The following is a 15,827-nucleotide window of genomic DNA, read 5'->3' as shown; positions in this document are numbered from 1 at the left end:
GTCTTGGTTTTACTTGGGATGGCTCGATCCATGCATCCTTGTAGATGCTCATAGAATGCACTTGTAAAGGATTCTGCAGTTTGGGTAGCATTATCCTTTAGCAAGGGGGCTTTGAAACTTTCCACCTCGGTCTTGAGAAATGTGAAGTTGGCTTTTGAAAAGTTTTTGGAGGTGGGGTCGGGATGTGGCTGTCCAGTGTTATTAGTTTATGATCCGATCTTACCAGCGAGGGGTTTACCTCTGGTGTGGAGCACTGATCCCCCATGTTGGTGATGATCAGGTCCAGTATGTTGTCACCTCTTGTGGGCGTGGTGACCAGTTGCTCCAGGGCATTTGAGTTTATAAACTCTAGGAAGTGTTGGGCAAAGGAGTTTGAACTTGAGTAGTTACCCCAGTCAATGTTTGGGTAGTTGAAATCTCCCAATATTATGGTGTTAGGTAGGACCTTTATATTTTCCAATGTTCTCAGGAATGACAAGTGGGGGTCCTGAGACAAGGTAGGTGATCTGTAGCAGGCTACGATATGAAAAGCAGCTTTGCCCACTATTAGTTGCACATGGATGGTCTCCGAGGCCTCGTGCTGTGCTACTAACCTGGAGGTGTGGGTATCCTTTATGAAAATGGATACACCCACTCCTTTTGTATTTCGGTCTGGGTTCTGGGGCCGAAAATTATGGTATGAGTTGTAGCCTGGTAGTGCTGGGGTGCTCTCTGGAGCTTTGAACCAGGTTTCTGTTACTGCACAGATATCGATTTGCTCCGTGCTAAGGAGTGCCTCGAGTGCATGCATTTTGAGGTTTAGACTTCTGGCATTGAGTAGCATTACCCTCAGTTTCTGGTTTCTTGTGTTGTTTATTGAGGTGGGTTTGTCTTTTGAGCCTTGCCTAAAAAAGGCACTATGGAGGTGGCAAGAGCCTTGGCCAGTATTCGAAAGCCTAAGGTCGACAGGTGCAAGCCATCTCTCCATGATGTCTCTCTTCATATAGTCTAGGGAGGTAAGTCTCAGGTCATTTACTTCCACATGGACTATGACAGAGTCATATTGGTAATTGTGGTCTAATGACCTGAATGCCTGTGTAATGTGGTGGATCCTAGCCTCTGATAAGCAAATGGCCATAACGTTCTCCTTACTCAGCTTGGTGAGAGGGACATCAGTGTGTCTCACAACGGAGTCTCCAATGACTAGAATGTTGGATTATGTGGTGGCTTGCCTTATGGGCTTAGAGGTAGGGGCTCCATGAGATGTAGCTCTGTGTGTTGATGGGGTGTTGTTTTGAAAGAGTGAATTTGGGGCTGTTGAGGGTATTTGATATGTGTACTTCATCTAGGAGGTCTTTGTGGTTAAGAAAGGTTACAATTAAGTGCCTCAGCATATGTGAGTCGATATGTCTGCTTTAAATTGTGCGTGATGGGTGCAACGTGTGTACTACTAACAAGCTTATTGACACAAGTACTTTTATTTGAGAGATTTGCCTCCAGTGACATTGTGTAAATACATCTCTCACATACCATATCAGTTTGTTTGAGAATTAACTGGTTGTCAGTAAACGTGAGGCAATTTCTACATTGCCTCAGGATGCCCATATCCACCATACCGGTAATGGAGACCGTAGAAAAGTTCATATCCATAGGTTCATAGGCAAGTACTAGGCTATCTGCTGAGGGCATCTGTAAGCCTAGCCAGAATTTGTCTTTCGCTGCCCCCTTACATTAGTTCCCTGTGTCTCTGTCCAGCAGAGCCATTAGTTCCCTGTGCCACTGTCCAGAAGAGCCACTGCAGGGCAACAAACCCTTTTTTATTGATTAGACAGTTGGAGTGAGAATATCAATCACTGTCATGAGTATCCAGTTTGCAACTATGGGGGCAGTGCTAGTCACTGCCAGCTAGTTATCCTGTGTGCAACTAGGTAATGGAGAAATTTCAATTGTACGTATGTAGGAAAAATGTCACTCAGGGTGTCTGAGTCTATACAGAGGACTGCCAAATACTTGAGGGGAAACTAATACATAGACACTGAAAATTTAAGGATGAAATATTTACACAGATATTCTGAAGTTAGGAACAAATCAAGCAGTACTTACTGAAACAAAGAATTAGCTTGTCAAAAATGATGAAAAGAGGGTAGTCACACGAATGGCTAATGCCTGGCCGCTACTAATGCTGGTCTCACCAAAGCTTCACTCTGTTGGGATACAATGATCCTTTGCTCCTTCTTTCACCAGAAGCAAAATGTTAGCACCAATCCCAAGACAAGAGGCAGGCCACAGCCTGTTTAGTGATCCACAGTCTTGTCCCAGATGATGCAAGGGGCTTGTAGCCTTTTCCTGGTAGATACCCTGAACAGCAACCAAACTAATCAGGAACGTTAAGCACAAGATACTCACTCTCCAACCAGCAGCAGTCAGGAATCAATGCACTCTACTCCTACTCTCACCAGGATCAGACTATAAGCACGTATTCCAAGCTGTCACCTATAAAGCAGTTACTAGGCTTTCTGGTGATCATCACTCTCCAGGAAATAATGTCACTGTACTCCTCTCACCAGCAGAAAACAGAAGCACTAATCCCAAGGTGACTACTGAGAGGCAGAATGTGGGATCTCCAATAACTGGTGGTCTTGCAATAGATGATTTAATTCATTCCTCAGATCACACCTATGATTTGCCAGAAAACCACACATTTTATGAGGAACAGAACAAAATTTTGAGGCAAAAATCTGAATATTCTGTGAAAATCTGAACAGTTGAGAGGTATGATGGCAATGCAAAACCTGTTACTCTGTCAACTTCCGACATTTATAAAAGGGATATTTAAAATCTGTCCATGATATTTTGGCCTTGTCCAGATTTTTTGTGCTGACAGTTTGAGAGGTATGCTACTGAGGACTGCATCTGTTAATTCCTAACAGTGAGATATGAAGATTAAAACAGCCCATACTCCAGAAAAACCCGAATATGTTCTTCATAAGGTCTCACAGACAGGAAAATATGGGATCTAAGACGAAAGGAAAATAAGGAATAAACCAAAAGAAAACAAGACAAAAGAATAAGGCAGAACCACACAGTAAAAGAGTGAAGGAATAGGCAGAACCAGGAAATGTAGATGTTGGTAAGGATTAGAAAAAGTACCAGGAAAGTGCAGGTTACAAGAAACAGCATATTACAGTGATATCGAAGTACTCAATAACAGAACCAAATGACTGCCTAAAATAGCATTCTACAAAATTAAACAAAACACTTCTTTTAAAAATAAAGGCATTCTGAGGCCTACACTTCCAGTTATCACAACTTTCTGCAGCTTTCCGGTATTAGTTTTGAAAATATAAGCAGCTGTTTTTGTTTTCATCCATGATTTCTTGTATGATTTCATAGAGTACATATTTAATCTCTATTTCTCACTAATAAATTCCACATCAGTGTCAGACTTATCCGTGTTATTACTAGACGTGAAGCAGTTTGTGATGTTAACAATACATTACATTTCAAGACAACTCTACGTAACAAAATGCTGTGCTCTCAAGATAATGGATAGAGGACTAGTACAGCAAGCACCTGCCTATTTGTTTAGCTTTACCAATGTTTGGGGACCTCAGCTGACTTAAGATTTATGTGCATATTTTGTATATAATGTATAACCCTTATGTCCTGTACATTGTGTCTTTTGTGTATGCCTACACATACTGATTTTCCACAAAATGCATATAATGAACATGACAAGTTTTTTGTCCTACATATGTTGACCTGCTTCAAAAGATATCCACTGTTTTTGTCATCCTTCTTGTACCTCTGTAAATGCAAACTGTACATTGTATTTAAGCTATCTTATGGCCCAGGTCATGGCTGAATAAGTTACATTGACCAACCCACCTACCTAGTGCTCGAACTGAATTAGACAGACAGATACATAGATAGACAGATAACAGGGTACAGGATTACAATGTCTATGTCTTACCCAAAAACTACATTTTACATTAACAACATTCTGTACCTTTTTGTCTACCTACAAACCTTCTTGACTGATTACATGTCTACTTTGTAAACATGTTTGTCTTTAAAAAAGTAGACATAGTTTCCATTCATACCTGCTTTATTTGAGTTTGGATATTTCATTTTTATTCAAACTGGAATTTAAATGGAACACACACACACACACACACACACACACACACACACACACACACACACACACACACACACACACACCTATATGCAAAACAGATTTTCCTTTCCATCATGGGTACAAAACTTTCTGCTTTCAGACTACTTTTCAGTCAGGATTTTCATACTGCAGTCTCTAGTCAGGGTTCACATTCCCTTATTCCTGTTATTCACGCTCCCCCATTCCTTTATTCCCAACTGTAATTTATACCCCGCTATACCTCCCAACTGCCCAGATTTTCAGAGAATGTCCAAATTTTTGCCTATTTTTGACCGATTCTTCATAACATTTGTGGTTTTCTGGCAAATCACTGATGATTAACATAACTGAATAATGTCATACATTTGAGTTTCAGACTTCATTTCCTTCAGAAATGCATGTTAAGACAAATGCAACTTTCTATGTCTATAAGAGCAATACTTAAAATCTATCCCTATTTTTGGGCCTTTGTCCCCCCCCCCCATTATTTTAGGTTTTGTCCAGATTTCTTGTGCTAAGAGGTTGAGTGGTATGTGCTCCGCCCATTTCCTTAACCTTAATTGTTACTAGTTCTCCTACTATTCCCTTATTCCTAATTGTTATTCATGTTTCCACCAATGGCCTTCTTCACAGGACTGATACGTCTGCAATAATTCCATTAAATTACTCAGAGTCTCCAGGCTGACTTGCTACAAATTGTTCTGTCAAAATGAATTACACCATTCAATCTACTTTATCTAACAAAACTTTGCATTTTGTAATCTCTCACCTCATAAGAAGTTGCAATGAGTTTGAAAACGTCGACCTCTGGATAAGGGTCTTTACCATCACTGAGCAGGGAGTGTAGGTGAGGAATAGGAGGCAGGGTGCTGTCGTTGTTTGTTACACTGTCCAGGTACCTGCAAAACATGACATCAGAGAGATTAAAACACTCAGTAAAGGCCTGCAATACTACAGTTTCTTTTCACTTTAAACAGCGGAGGTGTGGCCTCCTTTGTCTAATCCTGCAGGGAGCAGCCTTGTTTCTCCATTTCGGAGTACTATAGCATTGTTTAATTAAACAAGCACTGCTACTATTGCACAGGGACTAACTCTTCCTTCTGGACCCAAATTAATCAAGATTAAAAATACAAAACCTCAGTATTTTTGCAGAGACAATGTGTAGTATTTCAGATGAAATAAACTGAAGATGAGGGCAGTCAGAAGCAGCTATTTCTAATGGCAGCTCAACTGTACAAATAAGGGATAAAGCCCTGTTTACAACCTGGAGGAAAGCTTTGGCAAGAAAGGGTGGGCTTGCCCATCCTGGGAAGGAAAGAAGGGGGAGAAAAGGGCAGAGCAGGTATGATAACTGCTCCACTCTCTCAGAGGAGGTGTGGTCTTACAAAAAGAGAGTGGTCAGGGGGGCTTTCAGCATACCAAGTCACCACCCTGTAGTATCCTTCATTAATCAGTGCATATGAATGTGCACCTGCATAGGTGCAGTGGATTTCTGAAGTGACCAGAGTAGGTTGTACCCACATCTAGGTGGTTCAAACCATACAGAAAACCCCTCAGGTGCTGGCGAGGGCACAAGCAACTCTCATGGCTACTAGTACGATGGCTTCACTGTAAGACACATTATGCATATGGTACTGTGGTATGGACACTTGTACAAAGTAAAAAATGGGGGTAGTCTGATGGTCAGCAGGCAAGGGAGCAAAAATGGCCAACTGGAAAACTGATTGTATAAATACAACAATAGATGCAACAGAGCAAATGCTCTTAGATGACTTTGTGGAAAACCTTACATACATCACTGTACACAGGTGTCCAGGTATACAAGAAAGGTACATGACTGCTTTCCTCCCACTCATGGCTAGCCTTAAGGTTAGGAGAACTAGACTGCTGACCAGCGGTGCTCTTCTGCCATTTATTTATGTATTCCTAATTTACGAACTGCACCAGTTTCTTTACTTAACAAGAATAAATAACTAAAGGGCAGAGAAGCACCCATAGCACACCAAAATCCAATAGGGGAGATGACGACAACTTTCTTGCTGTGAACGGCAAGGAACAGATTGCTACTCAAACTGAATAGCTAGGTACAACACCTCATGGGTCAGTTTGTGTAGATTTCTATTTGTTGTTACAGGACAAGGAGTACAAAGAAAGCAGCTCATGCATTTTAAACTAGAAGTGAGTAGGTACTGTGGGAGGGCGAGGGGCAGTAGCAGGCTGTTCAGCAGCATGAGGAAATTTTTTTTTTTTTTGTAATCTTGGCACAGGCAGCTCAACCTGACATTCTGAGTGATGGACCTAGCAGGGCAGACAGAGTACCTGCAAATGGTCCCTACTGTCAAATGAATTTTTTTTTTTCACTGCTACTGCCATCCTCTGTCATCTGTGACAGCTCCCCCAAAAGACGTCCATGTAGGGCGGCCTGGGTGGGTATCTGTTATATGCCTTTGTTGTCAACTGTGACACAGTCTAAAGGGTGCATCCATTATGGTAGACTCTGTCCTGCTTTCTTAGTTTTTTTTTTTTTTTTTTTTTTGAGGCTTGCAATGTCATGAACTTTGTAGCATTACAGGTATGTAACTTTCTCTTCTTCTGTCTGTTCAGCATCCTTGTGTTTCAACAGCTGGTAATTTACAAGTGGGAGCTTGCATTCTGAATATCAATTTCTGCACATATTTGGAAGGAAAGTTGTCCTTGTAGTACCTCAACCTCCTTTTCTCCTTTTTAGCTATCTAGACACTAGTTTGTTTCAGAAGTGGGTTCAATGGTAGTGCAGTTAATTGGAAAGCATTTCATTCAGTCTTCTGTGCAGATATAGTTAAGTTAAACATCTGTTAGTTTTTTTAAAATGTCTGCATGGTGAATTAGTACACAAGTAAAGTATGATGTACATGCTTGTGTTACATGCACACTCAGCTCCACACTATTTAGTGAGTTGACTGTTCCTCTCAACAGTGCCAAGTTGTGTCTTACTCCAGCACCAGGGAAGTTTACTGCTTCGGCTGGCAAGGAAAGTGCCGGACATATTTTTCTCCTCCTTCCCCTTATAAATTGCTTAGGATTATAGTCAGTCAATAATGCTAGACATTAAAGTTTTGTACTATTTACCATTGTTTAGAAAATACAAGTTGATACAAATCCTGCTCGGTTACCCCTCTAAGTGACCGAGTAACATTTAAAAAGTGTCCCTAATTTTCATCCATTTCTACCTCAGACACAATGGTGGGAAATATTTTGTAGGCACTGGAAGCATGACAAACCTAACCACCTCGGAAGCATGACAAAAGTACAGTTTTGTACCTACCATAAATGTAGATGTCCGATAGGTATGCATCTGCAGTCATAACATATGGGTTGTCCTGCCTCAGGCAGCCCCTTGGTCGGCCGGATTCCAAAGTCTGGGTCTGGCCTCGGCTGATGTCGCACTTTCCCCGACGTCAGAGCGTCTGGGGTATAAAAGCATCAGCCGACACCATCTTCCTCAGTCTTTCTTGCCCCAGATGCCAGGTGCCCTCTATGAAGGCTAAATTTGGATAAAATGCCAAAAAATTCCAAACATAATGCAAAAAATATATATACATATATATGTATCTATATACAAACAAATACACCATAACAGATTCCCCCAGCTAGCTAATGAAGGGGTAAACACCCTAGGAATACTACAGAGGGGAAGGAGGGAGGGTAAACCTGACTGCAGATGCATACCTATCGGACATCTACATTTATGGTAGGTACAAAACTGTACTATGTCCTTCAAGGATGCATCTGCAGTCATAACATATGGGTAGAATACCATAGCCAATCTGGGGGTGGAGGTACTAAGAAAATGATGGTGTAGTTAAGAGACCCTGCAGGACTGCTGTTGCAAAACCTGCTCTGGATCTGGAGTATAAGGGTAAATTGTAATGCTTGGCAAAAGTATGCACGGAGCTCCATGTAGCAGCTTCTAAAATGTCCTTGGTAGCCACCCCTCTTAGGAAGGCTGTAGTGGTGGCTGTGGCTCTCGTGGAATGAGGCCTAATATTCACAGGAACAGTCTTTCCATGAAAGGAGTAGCAAAAGCGAATGCAATTTCCTATCCATTTTGAGATTGTCTGTTTGGAAATTGCTTTTCCTTGTGTCCCAGCAGCATATGCTACAAACAGCTGGTCAGTCTTTCTGTAACTTCTAGTTCTGTCCAAGTAGTAGCGCAACTGTCTGTGTATGTCCAGGGTGTGTAGAAGTTTCTCCCCTTTATTTTGTGGATTTGGGAAGAATGTAGGCAAATGAATTGCTTGGTTCAAGGATACTCTAGATACCACCTTTGGCATAAAAGTTGGGTTGGTTCTTAATGAAACTCTGTCCTGATGAAAAATAAGAAATGGCTGCACTGCCATTAAAGCTTGTAACTCAGATACTCTTCTTGCTGAAGTTATGGCCAGAAGGAATGCAGTTTTCCAGGATAGAAACTGTGGATCTGCCGATACTGCTGGTTCAAATGGAGGAAGTGTTAGTTTTTCCAGCACAAAGTTGAGGTCCCAAGTAGGTAAAGGTGGTCTCCTTGGAGGATTGATGTTTTTGATTCCTCTGAGAAATTGTCTTAAGAGAGGATGCGAGTAGACAGGAGGATTTACATTGTATTCTGCTGAAATTGCAGAGGCATGTATTTTAATGGAAGAATAAGACAGGCCATTGTGGAACAATTCTGCTAAGTATTCCAGTATATGTGACATGTTCATCACTGTCACATCAAGGCCTTTTGTTGTGTTCCAAATGAGAAATCTTTTCCATTTTGCTGAGTATGCCTTCCTTGTGGAAGGGCGGCGAGCTTCCATAATAATGTCCTTTACCCTCTGGGATAAGCTGTCCTGGGAAGGAGTCATGGTATTCTCCAGGCAGTTAGCTGCAAGGTCTTTACGTTGGGATGCAGGTTCTTGTAATTGTTCTGCGTCAGAAGAAGAGGCCATAATGGGAGATGCCACGGCTTCGTCTGTGACAAGCTCTTCAACAGTGGGTACCAATGTTGCCTTGGCCAGTCTGGAGCTATCAGGATCACTTTTGGCTGTTCTGCTCTGATCTTCAGTAAAACCTTGGACATTAATGGGATTGGTGGGAAAGCATAGACTTTTCGGGCTTTCCAGCTGAGAGAGAGAGAGTCCACCTTCCATGCTTGTGGATGGTATGTCCTGGTGCAAAAAATTTTCAGTTGATGATTGTGGGGTGAGGCGAACAGATCTATCTCGGGCCTTCCCCATGTCTGAGTTATGAGTAAGAAGATGTCTGGGTGCAGCATCCAATCGTGTGCATCCATGGTAGTTCTGCTTAAGCTGTCTGCCAGTGTATTGTCTTTCCCTGGCACAAACTGGGCCTGTAGTTGTATATTGTGTTTCAAACAAAGATCCCATAGATTCATAGCCAGTCTGCATAGAGGGTAGGAGTGCATGCCTCCTTGCTTGTTTATGTACCACATAACTGTGGTGTTGTCTGTCCTTATTAGCAGGTGGCCTTGTGGAAGGAAAGGTTTGAAAGCCTCGATTGCATGCATCACTGCCAGCATTTCCTTTTGGTTTATGTGCATTTGCAGCTGCCCTTGAGACCATAGTCCTTGGATACATTTGTCCTCCATGTGTGCTCCCCAACCTCGGTCTGAAGCGTCCGTGGTGATGGTTTGGTTTGCTTTTGGTTTGATGAAAGGTAACCCTCTGTTGGTCTGGCAGGCTTGAGCCCACCACAGGAATTCCTTTTGAAGGCAAGGTATGATTGGAATCAGAGTTTCTAAGCTGTGACTGTGCTGAGTCCATACACTCCTTAGGTACCATTGCAATCTTCTCATATGCAGCCTGGCTTGTGGAATTAGTATTATGCAGGATGCCATGAAACCCAGGGCCTGCAGGATTTTCCTTGCAGTTAGCTGAGTTTGTCTTGTCAGATTCTTGAAGTAATCTGGAAGTTGTTTCTGCTTTTCTTCTGTGAGAAAGGCCATTTGTGTGGTTGTATCTAGATCTGCACCCAAGAAGGTTATCCTTTGGGATGGCACAAGTCTTGATTTTTGGATGTTGACTGTGTATCCCAAGGCCTGTAATAGCTTGATGGCATAGTCCAAGTCCTTTAACAAATTTGTCTTGCTGTCCGCTTGTATCAGGCAGTCGTCCAGATATGGGTAGATTTGAATCCCCTGAAGTCTGCAGTGTGCAATTACTGTTGCCAGGCATTTTGTGAATACTCTGGGCGCAGTAGATAAGCCAAAGGGCAATGCTGAGAATTGATAATGCTCTGATCCTGCAAGAAATCGGAGGTGTCTTCTGCAACTTTGTCGAATGGGGACATGCAGGTATGCCTCCTTGAGATCTAGAGTCACCAGCCAAGACTCCTTGCCCAGCATGGGAAGAAGCTGCTGTAGGGTCAGCATCTTGAATTTCGGCACAATGAGGTAAGTGTTCAGCGCAGACAGATCGAGAATAGACCTCCATTGATTTTCTTTCCTTGGAACAAGGAATAGCCTTGAATAGAAACCTTGGCCTTGTTCTGAGAGAGGAACCTTCTCTATGGCTTTCATTTGTAGTAATTTGGTGATTTGCTTCAAAGCCTCCGCCCTCTGATTTGGTGGCAAGTCTGGCATTCATTTTCTTTTTGGCAATGTGTGGAAATGGAACCTGTATCCTTTGTCTATTATTTGCAGTGTCCATAAGTCCCTTGTAATGTAATGCCAATTTTCTGAAAATAAAGAAAGCTTTCCGCCCAATGGTGCTTCTAATTGAGCCCTGGTTGGTGGAGTCAAAAGTAAGTCATTGTGTTTGTCCTGATGTAGCAGATGTTGTTGCTGTTCCTGCACTACCTCTCTGGTTTGGTGGCTGCCACTGACGGCCTCTGTAGTGGCCTCTAGCTTGCCCTCTACCTCTGGTACGCCTGTTCCTGCCTCTCTGTGATCTTTCTGAGTCCGGAAAGGACCAATTCTTAGTAGGCCAATTTCTGATGAATCTCGGTGGTTGTACCTGCAGAAAGTCCTTGACTGTTTGCAAAGATTTTGCCTTTTCTTCAAACTTCTTTAAGACCTCCTGGGCCGTGGAACCAAATCATTTTTGTTTTTCCATTGGAGCATCTAGGAGCTTAGCTTTAACATGGTCCGGTAGAGCTTGTTCCTTCAACCAGGCATGCCTTCGTATAACTGCCCCTGTCATTGCTGACCTACATGAAGCTTCCAGTGCATCATAACCACATTGCAAAAAAATGGTTGCTAACCTGCTGTGAGTTATGTACCAGATCCTGAAGTGATTTACGGTCAAGGGGCTCACAGGAGGAAAGTTTCTTATATAATTCATCTAACAAATACTCTTGGTACTGAATCATATGGAATTGACAATTTAATGCCCTCATAGAAAGAGTTGCAGAAGTATAAACTTTCTTTCCCCATCGCTCTAAAGCTCTAGATTCCCTTTCAGAAGGTAAAGGATTTTTAGCAGTGGCAGCTGCCACCCCTTTTGGGCCCTGTGAAATGGTTTCTGGGTCTGCAGTGTGGGCCTTGTACAGGTGAAAATGAGAATCCGGGACCCTGTAGTACCTATCAGGTTTGGCAGGAGCCGGAGGGAGAGAATCAGGGGCTGTACTAGCGTCAGAGTACACATCATCAATAACATTCAAAACAGGAGGTATAGCCAAAGGCCTATGCTGAGGTAAATGCAAAAAGGTCCTTAATCTTTTTCTGGAATCAGAAAATTCCTGGCCCTGCCATTGGAAATGTTCTCTCATAGAATGCAGTGTCTCACCAAAAGAAAACTCTTCAGGAGGGGAGGCCGAAGGAATAGATTCTTCAGCATCAGAATCCTCGTAGGCCGAATAGGCCTCCTGCTGGTGCTCAGACAACACAGATCCATCCGTAGACTCATCTGAAGAGTGGGGGTCAGAGGGCTCAACCCTGGGCCTTTTTTCTGGAGGTGGGAGAGAGCCCCTGTCTGGGTGAGGTTGAGAACCTCTAATTAAGGAGATAAGATCCTCTGCTAGGCTGAGAATTTGAGTGCTGGTAGAAGGCCTCTGAGAGGTAGACTTGGGAGGCAAAGCTTTGGTAAGTTTGGCAGCTTTAGCCCTAGAGAAGGCCTTAATGGACATGGATGCAGGGGGTCTGGCTGCACCACGTGCAGGGGTGGACTTGTCTAAAGGAATGGTGTCGGACATGTCCTGGACACCGGTTTCCAAAGGTAGTTCAATAACCGACTCGGCCGGAGCCTCCGAGGCCGAGGTAGTCGGTTGTAAGGTTTCGGCAACAGGAAGCACCGAGGACTCGGTTTCAGCCGAAGCCGAGACACTCGCGGTAGGCCTGACCGAGGTTTCAGCCGAAACCGCAGGCCGCGAGGGTCGGTCCTTGTCCTTCCGTTTTTTAACTACATGTGAAGTTGGAGTCTCCGACTGCATTTTATATGCAAAACTAGCCCCAAAATATTCCTCTGCAACCTCCGACCGACGCCTAAGCGTTTGTCGGTTGAAGGAAGCACAGGCAGAGCAGGCCGAGACATCGTGGTCCGGGCCTAAGCAAGGGAGGCAGTAAGAGTGGAAATCCTTATGAGGTATTTGTTTCCCACAGGTTAAACAATTATTTACTTTATCTGACATCGGCTGAGGCAAGAAAGAGTCCCCAATGGGGTACTTAGCTTTTTCGAAGTCTTCGGTAGCTGAATCAAAGGAGCTGGCCGACCGGCACTTGTGAACAGCTTCTGCTTTGGGCACCGCGCGGCAAGAAAGACGGAGGAAGATGGCGTCGGCTGATGCTTTTATACCCCAGACGCTCTGACGTCGGGGAAAGTGCGACATCAGCCGAGGCCAGACCCAGACTTTGGAATCTGGCCGACCGAGGGGCTGCCTGAGGCAGGACAACCCATATGTTATGACTGCAGATGCATCCTTGAAGGACATCCTAACCACCTCCCCATGCATGACGCTGGAACACAAGGGAGCCTCGCCACATACATTCCTTCCACATCTCTCTGGTCAGCAGACAACAGGCAGGTTTTTCACCAGGGCCAACAGGAACCTGGACCCAACTAAGGTGCACCCAGCACCAACACGAGGCAACAGGACATGAAGAAAACACCAGAGGGAAACCCCACCATTCAAAACCACCAAACCCCAAAGGGAGGCACATAATGGAACAGCTCTTCACCCAGACTCAGAGGTCTCCACAGGGGCACCAATAACAGAGGAACAGGCCCTGGAAAGGAGCCAGGGAGCTGAGGGATTTGGAGAAATTGACACAAAAGAAGGGACCCACCAGACCCAACAACAAAAAAGAACAAAAATCTGGAACCACTTGAAAAATTGACTGACTCAGCTAGAGCAAGAAATCTTGGGTAAGGATCTGATTTTTATACCATTGAACAGAAGTAACTTGGTGGAAATAGTGATGCATGTTAAACTGTATGTGAGGGAACTGAATCTCAATGTATTTTTCAATGACAAAGACAAGGACGAAAGCAACACTGATAAAATTGACAATGGTATAAAATGGAAAAAGCCAAGTGACTTTTACCCCCCTGTGCACCCCAGACTGAGGACATACTGGACCAAATGTAAGGCTGACATCAGCAGGGCCCTGGGTAAACCACATAGGAAGAAGTTATACAATACTGGCAATGAAATTACTCACAGAATCATGAAGGCGGACAAGGAATGAGGCATCTTAGTCACAGATACAGCTGATTGTAACTGCAAGATTGAGTAAATGCCTGACAATAACAGGTTTTACAGTAAGTGTGATTTTTAGCACTGTGGATGCTGCTTATAATAATTTAAAAAAGCATCTAAGGATGCTACATGAGGATGAGTTACTAGATGACAAACATTTTGACTTTTTGTCCCCCCCACCGAAAAATTTCAAGCTTCTTTGGGATCCCAAAACCTCATCTCTGATCCTCCCTACAGACTAGTAGTGGCAAGTGGTGGTTCCATAACCGAGACAATATCCATCTACTTTGATGCCATAATAAAAACCAATGGCAGAGGAAAATAAATATTTTTAGACTCTCTGGAATTTCTTGGTAAAATTAGAGATATTCCAGTTAGCAATTCTACTATCCTAGTCACAACATATGTGGAAGCACTTTATACAGAGCTTCCACACAGCTACTGTATTCAATCTGCAACAGATGCATATGAAAAGGACAGGAATGTATTACCAGGAGGGACAGAAGTTCTAGAAAGACTATTGGACCTAACCCTCAGGAAGAACCACTTCATGTTCAACAAGTTTTATAAGCAGACTACTGGAACAGCTATGGGGACAGCCATTGCCCCAAGCCTGGCCAATATGGCTCTGGAAAAATGGGAGGAGGAGGCAGTCTACCAAAGCCCCTGTTTTGCATTGGCTATCTCAGTTTTATTGATGACATATTTATCATCTGGGAGGGGGACGAAGCCACACTGAATGACTATAACCATATCAGTAATTCCACTAGCTTCCATTCATTACATGTCACACAAGACCCTAGTCAATGTTTTAGACATAACCACATCAAAGGACAGTGAAAACAAATCTATCTCCAACAACCTGTTCAGAAAACCAACTAGGGTTAATATGTTGCTGCACAGTAAAAACATGCATTCCCAGATCACAAAGTGAAATGTTACAAAATCTCAGGGGATGAGAACTGCACGCGTCTCCAAAGAGCTTATGGATTTCATCACACATCTAATCAGCCTAAACCAAGACTTCCTGGCTAGGGGGAACAGCAACAGATTACTAAACTCCATGCTCAACTCAGTGCTTTAAAACAGGCAGATGAATCCATTATAAGGGAGCCTCTTGGAAGACTTCTAGGGTTCAACAGAAACTAGCACAGTGATCCACAGGAGGACAAAAGAAAAAGAACCATGGCACTAACTTTTACAGTAGATTATAAAACCATCAGAAAGCTTGTGACTGACAACTGGATAATGATTACAGACAAACAACTGAAAAAAAAACTTCTAGGACCTCATCCTTGTTTCATATGTAAGAGAGCCAGGAACATTAGGGACTGGCATGAGTGCAAATTCAGACTGGAGGAAAACAACAGAGGAACTTACTCCTGCACTCCCCACCACCCCTTTTTGCACTTACTCCAAATACATGAGCAACAAGGACTACTAAAAAATCAACAACACTTGTTCTGGCAATTGCAACACTGCTTTTGTGATATACCGTGCACAGTGTAATGATTGCATTTGTTTTTACATAGGGAAAAGTGTGAACAAATTAAAAATCAGGGCAACACACCACCTGTCTGACATCAGACTCGAGCTCCTCATAAACCAACCAGCAAACACTGCCGTGATTTCCCAGACTATTGAGGTTTCCACATCCACATCCTGGACAAGCTCACTATGGGTCCACTCGAAGGAAACAAAAATGCAGTCCTGGAAAAAAGAAAGAGTTGAGATGGCAGATCAGGCTTGACCCCCACCACTACCCTGGTTTAAACTCAAGCATTTCCATTAAAAGTGAGCTTGCACTCAGGAAACTAAACCATAAATCATACAGCTAAAACACCTAACCCAGAATATGGATATAAACTGTTAACTAATCCCAATTGCTGCTAATATGAAAAAGTCAGTCAAGTAATTACATTTGCAAATCACTGCATCTACATTAGCATGGCTTATCTGATAAACTAGTGACATGGAAAACAAGCCCACATTATAAATTTTTTTTGGTGTATGTGTGATCTCTAAATGTGTAGAA

General features: G+C 43.1%; 1 protein-coding gene across 2 annotated transcripts in view; it reads right to left on the bottom strand.

Moving 5' to 3' along the window:
* TBC1D9 (TBC1 domain family member 9) overlaps window positions 1-15,827 on the bottom strand; it is a 790,231-nt gene that overhangs the window by 219,647 nt on the left and 554,757 nt on the right. For both annotated transcript variants that reach the window (XM_044062283.1, XM_044062284.1), the window contains exon 13: window positions 4,908-5,037. In XM_044062283.1, the coding sequence (XP_043918218.1) occupies window positions 4,908-5,037 (130 nt within the window). The remainder of the gene's footprint in view (window positions 1-4,907; window positions 5,038-15,827) is intronic.

Source organism: Protopterus annectens, chromosome 2.part1, assembly GCF_019279795.1.
Source record: "Protopterus annectens isolate FY-2018-M chromosome 2.part1, PAN1.0, whole genome shotgun sequence".
Taxonomy (NCBI): Eukaryota; Metazoa; Chordata; order Ceratodontiformes; family Protopteridae; genus Protopterus; species Protopterus annectens.
Note: the sequence above shows the minus strand (reverse complement) of the source record. Positions and strands in the feature narration are given on the sequence as shown.